General features: G+C 53.6%; 1 protein-coding gene across 1 annotated transcript in view; it reads left to right on the top strand.

The window, feature by feature from the left end:
* Positions 1-431: 431 nt before the first annotated feature.
* TGFBI (transforming growth factor beta induced) overlaps positions 432-15,300 on the top strand; it is a 32,318-nt gene continuing 17,449 nt past the window's right edge. Inside the window, exons 1-3 of the mRNA XM_046000678.1 lie at positions 432-607; positions 5,194-5,292; positions 15,020-15,084. Coding sequence (XP_045856634.1) covers positions 474-607; positions 5,194-5,292; positions 15,020-15,084 — 298 coding nt within the window. The 5' untranslated portion in view covers positions 432-473. The remainder of the gene's footprint in view (positions 608-5,193; positions 5,293-15,019; positions 15,085-15,300) is intronic.

Below are 15,300 nucleotides of genomic sequence, written 5' to 3'. Positions count from 1 at the left end.
AAGTGTTACTCCTTACCTGTCTTTCTGTTAGTGAGCTAGGGTGAGGGCTGTTCCGGAAACACAGAGACAAGTGTGAATGGAGTGCGGAGGGCATCACCAGTGAGTGCCCTGCTCCCCTGGAGTTTTGCAGCCAGAGGTCTGGGAGGGATCTCTGGGCTAGGGCGTTGCAGGCCTGGAAAGAGAGAGGTGTGAGGAGCCGGCCCGCCGCCCCTGCTGCCAGCACCACCCAACCCCGCCCGCTGGAGGGGCCTTGGCCCCTGGGGTGGGCGCCGCGCGGGGAGCGCGGGCGGGCGGGAGCTGCGGGAGCCGCTCGTGGGTGCCGCGCAGCCGGGGGCGGCGGGCGGGAGGCGGGGGCTGCGGGCGCCCGGCTTCCCCGCCCCTCGCGGCCGCTCCCTCCGGCTCGCCGCCTACTTAACCTGGCCCGCGGCAGCGGCGCTCTCACTTCTCGAGGTCCGCGTCCTCTCGCTCGCTCCATGGCGCTCCTCGTGCGGCTGCTGCCCCTCGTCCTGGCGCTGGCCCTGGGCCCCGCCGCCACCCTGGCGGGCCCGGCCAAGTCACCGTACCAGCTGGTGCTGCAGCACAGCCGGCTCCGGGGCCGCCAGCACGGGTAAGCCGGCCGCAGCGCTCGGGGTGGCCGCGGGACGGGCAGGGGGCGCGCGGGACAAAGCGCAAAGGCAAAGCAGGCGGCGCGCCGGCACCCCGAGGGACCGGCCCCGCATGGGGTGTACAGAGCAGGGTGGGGGACCTGGAGGGCATGCCCGCAGGAGAGGCTACTTGTAGAGGAGGGGACGGGCGAGCTGACCAGCAACACTTCCTATCGGGCCAGCCGAGAGGGCTGGAGAGGGCCAGGGCTTTCAGCCTCCTCTTCCCGGGAGGGGGGAGGCCGGGAGTGGGGGGGAGTTGGCAGCTCTGCCCAGAATAAGTGTGGAAAGGTAGCCACAGGGCAGAGAGGAAGCCCACCCAGCCAGGCGCAGATTCCAGTGGGGCCAGGTCCTTGTCCAGAGAGCGTCTCCACACGTGGCACAGGGCCATGCAAGCTGGCAGTGTCCAAAGCCCCGAGGCTCCTGCTCACCTGACCGGGCTCTGCGCCCACCACCAGGCACAGCAGTGGCAGTGTGGCATCTCCTCCCCTCACACACGTGGTACAGACTGGGAAACTGAGTCCGGAGAGGATGCTTCACTTTCCTACAGTCCTGCACTAGACCCTGGAGCCAAGACTGGAATCTGCCTTGAAATAATAGCTGGGATTATAAATGTGGGACATTATCATTGTGGATAGTTCTTTGAGACACCGAGGATGTGTTGGCTTTAGGAGGCAAACCCAGGCAGTGAGTGGGTCTAACCTGGTAAAAGATCCCGGCCCAGACCCAGACAGGGATGGCTAGTATTTCTACATCCCAAACTAAACCATCGTGCCTCACACTTAACCAGGCTTGGCTATAGCTTCTAGGCGACCTGGTTGCATCAACTCTTTTTTCACAATGAGGTAAAACTCTACATGGGTAAAGGACATGGTAGCCCACATGTCCCTGGGCCCCAGTAGGAGCTCAGATGCCATTGGGTCTGGATTTGAACTCAGTAGGGCCCAGACTGCCACGTGACTGGGCAGATAAGTACTCAAGTCAAAACTCACTGTGAAGGGTGACTAGAGTTGACTTCAGAGACCTTACAAAGCTGTGGCTCCCCACCCTGAGGAGGACCCCAGGGTGTGTGCAGGCTGCCCCCTTCAGGGGTAGTCATCCTTGTACCCGGTGCCTGTGAACTTATATATGGGCTTACTTGGCTCATCAGGTCCACAGGGCTGTGGGGAGGGGGATTCCTGCCAAGCGGAATGAAGGCAGGGTGAGCCACAGCCTCGGTGCCCTCCTGGAAAGAGCAGAGCACCAGGGAGTGTCCAGGGGTCTTTAGGGCAAGGGGAGAATCACCTTGGGCTTAGGCTGTGTGTGCAGAAGGGTGAAGGTCAGTTCAGAAAGTTAAGGGGTCTCTGAGGCTTAAAAGTCCAAATGGGTGCCCCTGGCATTCTCACTGTCTATGCCCAGCTCACCTTTGTCCTCCTGCCCTTCTTGCTAAAGTGTTCTGCTTGGGTGCCACAGTGTGCCTGGGAAGTTTCTGTTCCCTCTGTATCTTAGCCACTAAGTTAGGAGAAGGATCCAGATAGCAGATCTTACAGCACTGCCCCCCAGAATGGTGTCTGTGCACACCAGTGTGAAGCTTCCCCAAAGGCACTGGCACCCTTCCACCAAGAATCACTTCTGCAGAAATCCTCCTTCCCTTGGGAACCCAGAAGAGACACTCACCACCTGGAAAATACCGCATTATTTTATTTATTTATTTTTGCAAAACAAGTGCTCCTTCTTATGAATTTTGGATATTAGACCAACTTCCTCTGCACCCCTCCTCCCCATGCCTCTGCAGGCTGATCCTGTTGTTTTGGTTCTTGGGGTGTCACAGGAAAGGCCTGCAGAGATCTGTGATTAGCAGGATGGTTTGAGAAATCACACCTGTACCCCCTCCCCTGTAAAGTGTGGGCCCGTGGGCAGATGAACTGTGACAAAATGGTTGTAAACACGGTTGCATTTACTGTGACCACCATGCCCCCAGAAGTACCATAGGACTGCGCAGCCTTGCACATGGGTGTGGTGCCCTGTGCAAAATGCATGACCTTGTTCAAGCCCCAACCCTCCATTTGCAGTGAGAAGTGGTGAAAAGGGAAGAAAAATCTCTGCTGTTTTAAGGTCGTGCGGTGCTCTCCAAGACCTGGCGCACAGCCAGCAAGTGTGCCTCACCCATGCACGGCGCTCTGTCCCCCCCACCCAGCTCGCTTGCATCTTCACCACTGCATGGGAGACCTGTAGTTTGTGTTCCCATTTTACAGATGGAGAAACTGCAGCTTAGTGGGAGGGAGGGACTTAGTTCCAGTGCAGAGAGCTGTTGGGAGCATAGAGACTGTGACGTGGTCTCCTGACTCCCGGCTGCACCCATGTTGCTATAGAGAGGGACAAAAATACTGACAGAGAAATAAAAATGCGTTCGTACTTCTACCGGCCTCCCAGACTGGGCTGGATTTCCTGGAGCACTTGATTCTCAAATCCAAGTGGAACCGCAGAGCTGTGGTGCTGAAGGCAGAAGGCCCAGAAATGGCGAGGTCACTTCGATGAGACTTCAGCCTTGATTTCCTGTGTACACAGCCCACCCCTCCCACCCTGCTGTGAGAGCGCGACCCCCTTGCCCCCAGCCTCCGCTCCTGTCTCAAAGGGCCGCAGCGGTGGAAACTCACTCCGCAGAGGAATGTTGGAACCACATCCACAAGAGACTCACTGAAGATTCGCCAACCGCCTACGGAAAGTTGCAGGGAATTCATCGACAGTAATTGTTTCCTGCTCGGTCACATAGAAGAGCTTCTGAGATTGTACAGCAATAAACAGTACCTAGGGCTGGAGTGTGGCCAGTGGGGACTCTCCCGGGGTTATGTGGGGACGGCTGTAACCTGTGAATCTCAGGCAGCAGACAGATGAGCAAAGGGGCTTTGGGTAGAATCCTCAGGAGAGACCCAGCTAGGGCTAAGGGGACGTGGGCTTACCTCCCTGCCAGCCTGGGGTTTGCTCTCCACCCTTAACTTCTCCTGTCCTGCCCCCCCCCACACCGACTCACTGCTACGTAGTGGGCCTCCTTGGGCCACTCACCTGTGCCCCTGAGTCACAAACTGGACAAGAGGTGACATCCACATGGGAGAAGAGAGACAGCAGAGAAGCAAAGTGTCAGGGCGCTCTCCTACCCAATAACCCAACTCTGAGTATTTGAGAACTGCCCACGTTCCCGCAGCCAGCAGGCCAGGGATGGCAGGTGCAGCTCTCACTGAAGGAGCCGTGTCTTTCTGGCAGCAAGTGATGGTTACGGAGTGCATTTTTAAAGTAACAGAGGAACCGAGATATAAAAGTCACACCTGAATTTCTCAGGATGCAGAGGTTTTCTGGAAGCCTCTGGCTCTTTGCTTTGCTTTCCTCTGACTTGTGCTTTGGCCAATGAGCCTGACCCGAGGCAGGAAGACAACCCCACCCCCCCACAGATGTCACTACATAGCCACAGCTGACTCCTTTCGCCACGGGCTCCTAATGACGATCCTGCCACCACATGGCCTGAGCATGGTCCAGATCATGACTTGGTCCATAGATTAAAAAACATGAAAACAAACCCTCATGGCTCTGGAAAGGAAGACTTCTCAGCAGAACTGTGGACATTGCCATCGGCTTCTCCAGAGTTCCCATGGACTCCTCTGAGTAGGTGGTCCCAGGAGCAGTATTTTCAACAAGGTCCTTCCAAAGTCTCTCTTCACCCTGACCCAGGGCTAAGCCCCATCTGGGACATAGAAGGAAGAACAAGGCAGGGAACCCTGTTCTTTGGAGGGCAGGGAGCTACATCCTCTCGGATCAGTGGATTCTGTTTGGTACCAAGCATCAAACAAGGGCCATATTCCAGGTCAGATGTGCACAGAAGAGTGTCGCCTGGGGCCCTGGAGGAAGGCTTTCTAGGGACAGCGGACTCGGGATGGGGCCCGAGTATGAATGACGGAGAATCAAGTGGGAGAGCATCTCCTAATGAGGTCCTGACCACAGTCAGCCTGGTTGTGTTCAGAGCCAAGCCTCTGGCCTAGGGACGAAGAGTACGTCTGTGTGGCGCTGCCTGGGAGGTGCCGGGTCCAGACCTTGGCCTCCCCTCATGACAGTGGGGCTGGCCATGTCCCGGGAGGCCAGGTTAGAGCCTGTGGACATTTTGGCTCGGGGTTTGAGGGTACAGCAAAGGCAGGGAGCTTTCTCTCAAAGCTGCTTTGCTTAGCAGACATGCACCTTAGCTTGTTTTCTCCATCTGTAGCATGTGACCTAAACATTTTGAGATGTTTTTATCCATGCATACCAAATACCTGTGTAGAAGAAGGATCCTTATGTGAAACCATGTCAGCGTGTGAGATGCACTTAGACAGTATTTAATATGGTAGGAAACTTGCAGGGGGCTAGAAATTGCTAGAGACGGTGTCTACCCCTGAGCTACCCCCCCAAAACCCTAAAATGACTGTATACCTTCTTCATGTCTAGAACATTCTGATGGCCAGGGAGGGCCCACATTGGGGGCGGGAGGAGGACATGGTGGCGGGGGGGCATGCTGCCCAGTTTGCTAACACTGCTGCTTCCATCTCAGCCCCAACGTGTGTGCTGTGCAGAAGCTCATCGGCACCAACAAGAAGTACTTCACCAACTGCAAGCAGTGGTACCAGAGGAAAATCTGTGGCAAATCCACGTGAGTGTCTGTGGCCGCTCGAGACTATGTGGCCGCGCTGCGAGGAGGGCAGCCAGGGTGGCTCTGGGTCTGCGCTGGCCTTCTGGAAGGTTAGGCCACAGCAGGAGTCATGAGGGTGCCTGTGCAGACGTGTCAGGGAGCTGTGTGCTTGGGAGTGGCCTTTTCAGTAAGCTGGCCGGGGGGGTTGTATTTTTAAGGTTCCTGACAAGACTTGGATACAGTTTTCAGGACCGATGTGGGATTATAAGAAGCGTGAAATATGGGGGGTTGCATGTGTATGAGTGCGTGTGCTTCTCCTTCCTCACTAAGTGGTACCAAGTGAGCAGAGGTGCCCCAGCCTGTATCTCTAGGAAGGGAAGCCCTTTGGCGAACTTACACACCGCTCCCGCCCTGCAGTCATAAGGTAAACACGCCCAAAAGATGGCATACCTAGAAATAGGCATGTTAGGAGATGGCAAAGCCTCGACTCGGCCTCCTGGGTTCCAGGGCTGACTCTGCCCCTTAGCTGGGCAGGTTGCTTCACAGCTGTAGCCTCATGTGCCAGATGGGGATGAGAAAGGACTTCCTTACGGGATCCAAGATCGCCAACGAATCCTGAATGTAATGATGCAGCCATGAGGCTGAAGGAGAGGCCTTGCATGTAGTAAGTGCTTACTTAGTAAGGGCTTCCTGCTGCTCTCGTCGATCTGGGTCCTGCGGACCCAAGGGACAGTGCCTGTGGCATGGGGGCCAGCGTGCCTCCCGCAGGCCTTGCTGGTGCCAGCATCTGGGGAGGTGGCATTCGCCCCAGGGGACCTGCAGCCCAGTAGAAACAGAGTGACGTGCATGTTCAAACAGAATTCCTGGGCGACCTAGTTCTGTTTGGGCACCAAGAACCAACTGATCTCAAAGCTGGCTCTCTGCTGCAGACAGGAAGAGTGCTCTGAGAAACCTCCCGAGCCACTTGGGAGGGCCTGACCTTCCTCCTGTCTGCAGAACAGGAGGGTTAAGAGCCTCCAAGCCACTGTCTTGAACTCCTTCCCATGTTAGGGATTTGAAAATGTATTTGCCTGGGACATGTGTTTTGAGGAGACGTCTCTTCCCACTCCATAACCTGCTGAGGGAAGGGAAAATGCTCTTTCCTTAAAACGGACGTAGAAAATAAATAGTCTGACCCTGATTGTCTTCGGGAATTATGGATCTGGGTACAAATCAAGAGGAACTGGGGATCATGGCAGAGCTGGGGAGAGACCAGCAGCCCCCTGGGAGCTCGTGTAGGGTGGACCGTGACTGCTGGCTCCCACTTGACCATGCCCAACCTCAAAGGTGAGGGCTGAGTGAGCTAAGAGGACACACCTTCTGGGTTCTGGGAATCAACACCCAGCAGTAATTCTTGCTGCCGTGGACAAAAAGAGATTATGCGAATTCTACACCATACATTCTTCTTTGGTGCCCCCAGCTAAACAAACATAAAAAGACTTTAGTGCTGCTTGATTTTTCCCCGTGTGTGTATATCATCTACTCAAACAGTTAACTAATTACTTAATTAAACATAGAGCGAGCCCGCATGTAATTGCTTCTCAGAAAGTGACCAAAGATGTGTACCAAGCAAACAGCTCTTCTCCATCTCAGAGTCCTGGGTTTCAAGAATTGCACATTTTTGGGGTCCTGATTTCCCTGGAAGTGAGACCTGCTTCTGACATCAAGCTGGCCCTGGGGTGGCATTGGCTATGGCATTTTGGGTGGCCTTGTGTGGAAGCATTTGCCTGCCCTGTTAACAGTAGCTTGCTAACGTTCCTCGGCACTTCTCTGGCTGACACCGCTGTTGGTGACGAGCCATTTTGGCTTCTTGGCTCTTGGCACCTACACCCTTCTCCACCTGTGTGCCAGGAGGGGGCACATCCTATATATACATGCCCAGCTGTATTGACCCATTCTTCCCTCTGGGCAGGCTTGGCTTTGAGGGAGTGCTGCTGTCTCACCAGTGAGCGCAGGGGGAGTCTGGGAGAGAAAGTGAAGAGGCGGGTGGGCAGTGGGTGGGAAAGAGTGGTAGAGTGGGGTCAGGTAGCTCCCAGAGCCCAGGCAAGGCCTCTGAGCTGGTCTGACAAAGCCACAAGGGCTTGGTGTGCACCTTCAACTCGTCCATGTGGCCATTGCTTTGGGCGACTTCCAAAAGAGGAAATGAGGCTAGGAAAGCATGAGTTGATAGAAAACTTCATGATCCAGGACAAGAGGGTCCCTTCCTGGAACATCACATGCAATGTCGGGAAGGTGGAGCTCACTTGGAAGGGGGCCAGAGGACTCAGGGAGGGAAAGGGGAACTCATCCTCATTGTTGGAGAGCTGGGATGGAACAGCCTTGCACTTCACTTATGGACGGGGCCTGAGGCCCGTGAGCAAGCTGCCATCTGTCCCCCAGAGATTCAGTGCCACAGGTGGTCAGGAAGGGAGTCGGGGGAGGGCTGGAGTTGACATCACCCTCGTGAGAATGGGTCCCAAGGTGCATTTATTGGGGTGAAGGGGTAAAAACCAGACTGGGAAGCGGGGAGCATAGTTGTGGTTGGAGCAAATAGGATCGTCTCTGCATGGGGTCCACTGGGCAGTGAGAATTTTCTCAGGAGGACTCTAGGGAAGAGGCTGGAGCAGAGGTGTGTGTTGGGGTACAAAGAAGCAAAGTGTCCCAGGGCGGGAGGCAGCACAGATTGCCTAAGGGCCCAGGTCTGGAAGAAGAATTTAAATTTGAAAGCAGACAAGTGGCACCAAGCCCACAGCCATGGGGGGAAGACTTTGCAGTGTCCAGTCCCACAGAAAATCCGGGGGCCTGGAGCTATTTCTCTGCTTTGGTGAGGCCCTGGATTCCCAACTCCATGGAGGAAGGGAGGGGACTGGCCACAGGACACTAGGTTGTCCTCTGACAGTGGCTTTTCTACATTTCCAAAGCAAGAAGAACCTGAGTCTTTGGTGCTCCTTGTCAAGCCTGCCATATGGATTTTATTACAGGAAGCGGTTACCAGCGGGCCCCTATTTAGCGACTCGAGTGAATTTTATTAGTTGGAAATTCACATCGGCTTTTCTTCCAGATCCCAAAGAGCTCCAGAGTGATACAATGGCTAATCAAGCAAAGAGGGCCTGGCCGGAGCCAGCGTCCCACTCTGTGATTCCAGGCCCCAGTCTGATCCATAACCATAAAAACTTTCTGTGCAGCAGCTTGAGCTGAGGTGCAGGAAACTGTGGTCAGGAAGCCTTGCTGCCTCCCGACAGGCCTCCTTTGTGTGAGCCCCACGAGAGGGAGGCCTGCTTCACAGCCAAGTTGGGTTGGAGTTGACATCACAGGGAGGTAATAGTCATAGCTGGGGCTCAGACATCATACACGTGGCAGAGGCACAGCCAGCAGCGGAGCGAGCAGGTAGGGGCGGTAGCTGTCCATTCCAGAAGTCTCGAAGTGATTTCATGAGCAGCAACACATTCATGAGCTCAGTAGCCATTCTGCGAAGCCAAGATGAGCTGGCAGGAGGACACACCCCTTCCTCGAGGAACCAGCCTTGCTCTGCCCAAGGGCTGCGATATTCATACTTCTCCAGCTCCATGTTAAAGCTTAGAGATTCAGCTTCTGGCAGAGGCCACTGGGGTATGGCTGAGCTTGTCCCTCAACTAGCCAAGCCCTTACCAGAGGGTCTCATGCTGGCAGGGCACCCAGGGACATCTGTTCTGAAGCAGAAGAAGAGCCCTCCTTTTCCTCCCTGTCCTGTCCCCCACAGCCTTGGTCCCACGAGCATGGTGAGAAGCCAGCCGGGGATGCCAGGCTCTCCCCACACCTGGAGCAGCACTTCCTTCCTTGTTTCCTATTCCTTATGCAGCTATCTGGGACCCCATGGATAATGTGCTTCAGAATAACAGATTCGACACCCACCTAACACCACCTTAGTGGCACAGGATTGCCTGAAGGTTCTGTCCCACTCTGTAACTTCCAAGGTGCCATCTTAGCTTACATTCCTTCTGGTGTTTCCGTGCATCCATGCAGCATCTGGGGTCCTGCCCTGGGGTAGGCAGAATGACAACTCCCTGAGATGACCACATCTCATCCCTGAACCTGGAACTAGGAAAATGAGCCTTTGCTGATATGATTAGGTTAAAGGTCTTGGAGGGGAAGATTATCCTGGGTTATCTGGTATGTGGTCCTAAGGGTCCTATAAGAGGGAGGCGGGTAGGTCAGAGTCAGAGAAGGAGATAAAGTTAGAGTAATATGACTGCAGGCCAGGAGGTGCATGCAGCCTCCAGAAACTGGAAAAGACCAGGAACACATTCTCCCCTAGAGCCTCTAAAAGGAATACAGCCTTTCATTTCAACCTCATTAAAGCTGCTTTGTAAGGTGATTTGTAATCTGGAATTGTAAGATGATAAATTTGTGTTGTTTTAAGCCACTAAATCTGGGATTATTTGTTACTGCAGCAGTGGGAAACCAATGTAGGCCCTGTCTGTTGCGTTCTGTAGGTTGCATTTTATGGGGAATTCGTTTATCACACTGTGACCTTGATCAGTGGTTTCATGCAAGATGTTGCTTTCAGTGAAGTTATTAATCTAAATACAGTTTTCAAATTTATACCTGCAGTGGTTTTTTTTCAAAGCTCAAGAACTGAGCCCATAGTAAATATCAAGAATCTGTGAAGTACTTTTCATATGTGAACCCACTGAATTCCCATAGTCACCCTATGAGAGCGGTATTATTATTAGCCCATTTTACAGATGGGGAGACTGAGGCTCAAAAAGCCTAAGGAGTGTGCTCAAAGTCATCTGCTGGGAAGTGGGGCAGGCCTGGCTACTCTGCCAGGCCTACTCTCCCTAATGTCTCCAGGGAAAGTAAACCCAGCAGCTGTTGTTAGTCTCATGGGAAGATCCACAAGCAAGCAGCCCTGTAGGGCCTGAGTGACCTGCCCCACATCGCTCTCTACAGCCCTAAAATCTCTGCCTGAAGGTCCCAGAGACAAGGTCTCCTGAGGGGCAACAGAGGTCCTTTAGCTCAGACTCACCAGCCACCTTCTGGTTGCTCACCCCCAGTCTGGTGATCGCTGTGCTCCCCGCTACAAGGGGACTCCTGGTCAGGTAAAAGGGCATGGGAACTCAAGAGACACAGTCAGTGTCCAGGAGGCCCCACAATGCGTGCACCCACTCCATACACACAGATTGTCACCAAACATGTAAGTACATTTTTTAAAGTCTCTGTCTTCTCGTGAACCAGGCTGGACCCTGGTTAATGATGGGACCTTTGGTGCTGGCCATGAGGTCAAAACGAGCACCCCCCCTTTTTAAAAAAAGATTTTATTCATTTATTTGAAAGAGAGAGAGTGAGAGAGATAGAGCACAAGAGGGGGTAGTCAGAGGGAGAAGCAGACTCCTGGCTGAACAGGGAGCCTGATGTGGGGCTTGATCCTGGGACTTTGGGATCATGACCTAAGCAGAAGGCAGACGCTTAACCAACTGAACCATCCAGGTACCCAACTGAGCCCTTTCTCATCAGAGAGGTCAAGATTTTGGATTTTCTGCTAGAGGCTCAAAAAAGCTCAGCTTAGTTTCCAAGGCCAAGAGAGCAGAAAAGGAACCAGTCCAGGCCGGCAGTCCATGGGGGATGGCTTCGTGTCTAGACGATATGGGGCTGTGTTTGCTCTGCGATTCTGCTTGGAAATCATGACACGCTGAGTGGTTTACCTTCTGTCGCGGGAAACTGGCGCTCAGACTGCATTCCTCGCTCCACCTACTTCCAGAGTCTGGTTCGTCCCTAGACATTTACAGCCATGACAACCGGCTGGAACTGTGAAGTGCGGTTGGAGAGAGTGATTGTTTTAATTTATTATATTAACTTCTTGGAAAATCATTTTGAGGAAAGAACTAGCAATGCTTCTGTCTGTATCTGATCATGAGTAACACTCTGGAGGCCATTGGCAGAGAGCCTCCCAGCCACCCCTATCTTTAGACTCTGGATCGACACTGTCTCTCCTTCCTCATTTCAAGGCCCTTCTAGATTGGTCACCTTCCCTCACCTTCTTCCTCAAATGGTTCTTCTGATCAGGGAAACCAGAACAAGAATAGTCATGTCTCATTGTCCTAGAGATAGTCTTTTTCTGAGGTTTTTTTACTTCCTGGACTGTGTTAGGTCAAGGAGAAGCCCAGAGGCTCTCATGAGAGCAGCTTTCTCTGATGGGATGCGATTCAGAGAGCAATAGATCGGTCCTCTCTGCACGGGGAGGCCAAGGAACTGGGGAAACAGAGATGGAGGCTCCTGTGGTTTCCATCCTTCCTGCCTTCATCCTAGAGAGGAGGTATGAGACCCATCACGCTGTGATGGCCCCCAGCCCCACCTCTTCACAGCACCCATGTCTTCCTCGGGGCCAAAGCTCAAGGGGAATGGCACACTGGGCTGTGAGCAGGCACGGCTCATCCAGAAAGGTTTGGTCAAGCTCTTCTCAATGGACTTGTCTTCTCAGTCTGTAATTTCCAGTTGCCTCCGCCTCTCTGCCAAGCAGACCGGTTCTGAGCAGGCCTGGTTTTATGGGGACAGTAAGGAAACCGCTGGCCAAGGAAGCATCTCAGCCCAGAAGGCTACCAGGCTGGGGGTGAGAGGCATGGCTGATGTCCTCGCACCTGGGGAGTGCCAAGGATGCCAGACTGTGGCAGGAGGAGGGCAGAAGAGAGAGAGAGGCAAGTGGGGTGGGAAGATGAGGAGAAAGCTTCCTGGCAGAGCCACACTTGGTTAACCAGGGAAAAGCCCTTGGCTGGCGGACTGACCTCTGTGCGCAGCCCTGTGCCACCCACCTCTAGCTGCTGTGGGACAGGGGTGCAAAGCCCACATGGAAAGGGGGCTGACGAGGTGGGGGGCTCTGTCCACAACGAAGAGAGCACCTGTGTCCTCTCTGTGTCAGATTACTCTGCTTGCCCCCAGTCTGTATGCTGCCAAGAGCCATGGAAAAGGGATGAGACCTGACAAAATTGGGGGGGGGGCGCTCCTAAGTCTGCCCATACTCAGCTGTGATCTTAAGAAACCCTTCTGGCCCTGAGAGCCCTTGCAGTTTTCTAACTCCATCCTAAGCATCTTTCTTCACACTGAGACTTGTCTGCTTGTATCTGTTCCTCCTCCCAGCCCTTCAACCCCTCTTCTCCCCGCCACGACCCGTTACCCCCACCCCACGCACAGACACATGCAGCCACAGGAACTACGAAGTTCACGCTCGGTGAGTTGGCTTTCTCGGTCCTCAGTGAAGTTCTGGTGAGGCCGCCTGAGCTGTGGAGCTCTCTTCAGGTTGTTTTGTTTTGTTTTGTTTTGATTTGAGATGGAACTCAAAAGCTGACACCCTGGAAGAAGAAATGTTGGCGAGCCCAGCTGGGAGTTCCAAGGCATAGAGTATGCAGCACCCCTGTGCAGGGGGGACCCCTGAGATGAGGAGAGCTTTGAGGAGAAGACCCATCCTCCACCTGTGCTTCTCCAGTTCCGTGAAGTGTCACCCAGGCACTTTTAGAAAGATGCTAAGCTTTGGCAGCCTTGACCTTAATCCCACCTCTGCAACCCCAGCCCCAGAGCCCTGGTAGTTATCAGAGAAGCCCTGGGATCCCACGCATCAGTGTCCACTGGATCTATGGGCCTGAGGCTTGGAGCTCTCCCTAGGATTAGCTGGGAGAAGCCAGCAGACACTGAACTTTGAAAGACAGCTTCTCTGCCCCCTAGAAACAAGCCCAGTAACTAGAATCATGAGCGTGAGTTTGGAACGAACCTTGGAGATGACCTAGTTTAACCTCACCCCATTTCATAGATAAGGCAACTGAGACCCTGAGAGAAAAGTGGACCTTTGAGGTCACTCTACTAGTTACCAATGGTCACAAGTCGAGTTCCCTCATTCTCATTCTGTTTCCATGACACTATGCTGCCTTTGAAGGTTGCCTGTCGGTCAAACCTGACTTTCATGGCAGAAGATGACTTTAGTCTCCAAAAATAAAATTGTGGGTCAGTCAAGGCAAGTCCTGAGTCTATTTAGCCCTTATAAGTCGAGGCCTTATGGGTATGGAGATGAAAAGCTAGAAAGGACCAGGATGGGGGAAGGCTGGAGAAAAGGAGGATGAGGTGGGCGGAGGGAAGGAAGGAGCAGGGCAAAGAGGGAGGCGCATGACTTGTCACTCCGCAGCCGTTTCCTGGGGGACCCATTTCTGGCAAAATGCTTCCTATAGCTCCCCAGCAGCCTGAGAATCCTCGCCAGTCAGTGTCTGAAACCCCCCTGGATAACAGATGAAGTCGGTTTTGTCTTCTCATGACTCACCAGGGCTCCCCTGAGATGATTCCAAGTCATTTAATAAGAGCAGAATGTCCTGGGTGCGTTGAGAGCACCCTGCCGGGTCCCAAAGCCCTGTTTCTTCCCCCTCTGCCTGCCTGTCTTCCGGTGAGGTCATTAAACATCCTGGGAGAGCCCTGTGGTGGGCAGTTCTGTGGGCAAACCTGCTGCAGTTCAAGCCCGAGTTGTCTCCTGTCCCAAAGGGTGAATCCCTGTACAGGAAGGGAAGGGACAGGACGTGGCCACTTGCTCCTGGTTCCCAGGCTGTCAAAGAAGGCTCTGTTCACCCTGCCTGGGCGGGGCTAGCCTTACTCAGAACCCGGGGAGTTGATAAGAAGCAAGTCTTTCTTAGCTGTAAGCTTTTCCAACACTTAACTTCCTTGCCATACAATTTGAAATTCAGGCTTTTGGGCTTCCAGAATAGTGGGTTCACTGAAGCTGTGTGTTTCAGACCTCCAGAGGATGGCAGATGTTCCCTAATGAGCTGGCCTGAGTTGGGAGAAGAGAACGTTTTAAGTTTTTCCACCAAATGATTTCAAAGTTTAACACTGTAGAGTGCCAGTCTCATTTTCATCCAGATACCAAAGAATTAAGCAAACGGGTAGTCGCGGTTGCTTCCTGGGAGGATGATGGATGGGATGGTTGAGGGACGCGAGGTTTAATGGGGCACACTTTGCTATGTCATCCTTTGTACATTTTCAATTTGAAGCCGTGTCATTGTCGTTACTAAGATTCTGTTTTCAATTTAAAGAGTGAAAGAAAAAAAAAAACACCCCAAAGGAGCTTTGGCTTAATTTTAGTATCTGTGCTGCCGAAGCGAGCATGCTCTGTCTTAATTTTAAAAGTTTTAAGGTTTGGTTGTGAAGACAGGAAAACTTGATGATGATCTCTATGCTGTCCTTCTTCGTTATTAAATCAGAAGGCTAGATGAGCACGAGAGATTTAGTCCAATGACCGTGGCGGGATACACACATAGGTTTTACAGAGGGGGCACACAGGGACGACACAGGGCTGGCAGCAGAGGCCCCAGTTGGTTAGTGGAAGCGTCAGCCAGAGCAGGCCCAGGGAACCACCCCCCTTTCTCCCTGCTGTCTCTCAAGAACACCAACCATGGGGGTCACCATGAGTGATGCTGGAGACAAATTCCTGGTGGGTGTGTTTTCTAATCCCCCTATGGAACGTGCTGCCGCAGTCCCAGCGGGATTGCTATACGGGTGGCAACCTTGGGAACATTCTGCAAAGCTGAGGAGGAGTGACAAGCTCCTTGCTCCTAAACACCACGATGCACTAATACAGCTGATTGAATGGTCTCCTCCGAGAGCAGGGTGTTTTACCATCCTTTCCCTTCCTCTGTCTATGGAGGCACCTCTTCCCCAGGACAGCGAGGAGGAGGGAAGCCCTGTGTCGCCCTCACGTGTGTTGTCTGTCTCACTGCAGAGTCATCAGCTATGAGTGCTGTCCCGGATACGAGAAGGTGCCAGGAGAGAAGGGCTGTCCCGCAGGTGAGTAAACCAGGCCTGCAGCATTGGTGCTGGGAGGGGGAGGAGGCAGGGAGGAAGGAGCCCCCACGTAGCAGGCAGCAGAGTCCATCCACAGTGGGGTACAGGGTGACAGGGCTGCAGGGACACCCTCCCCGCATGCTCTCTCTCCAGGCGTCACACCAGAGCCAGAGGATGGAAGCTGGGAGCGGGAGCTTCCTGCACTGCTCCTTTCCGTGC

Source organism: Meles meles, chromosome 3 (genome assembly GCF_922984935.1).
Source record: "Meles meles chromosome 3, mMelMel3.1 paternal haplotype, whole genome shotgun sequence".
NCBI lineage: Eukaryota > Metazoa > Chordata > Mammalia > Carnivora > Mustelidae > Meles > Meles meles.
This window is presented reverse-complemented; position numbering and strand designations above follow the sequence as displayed.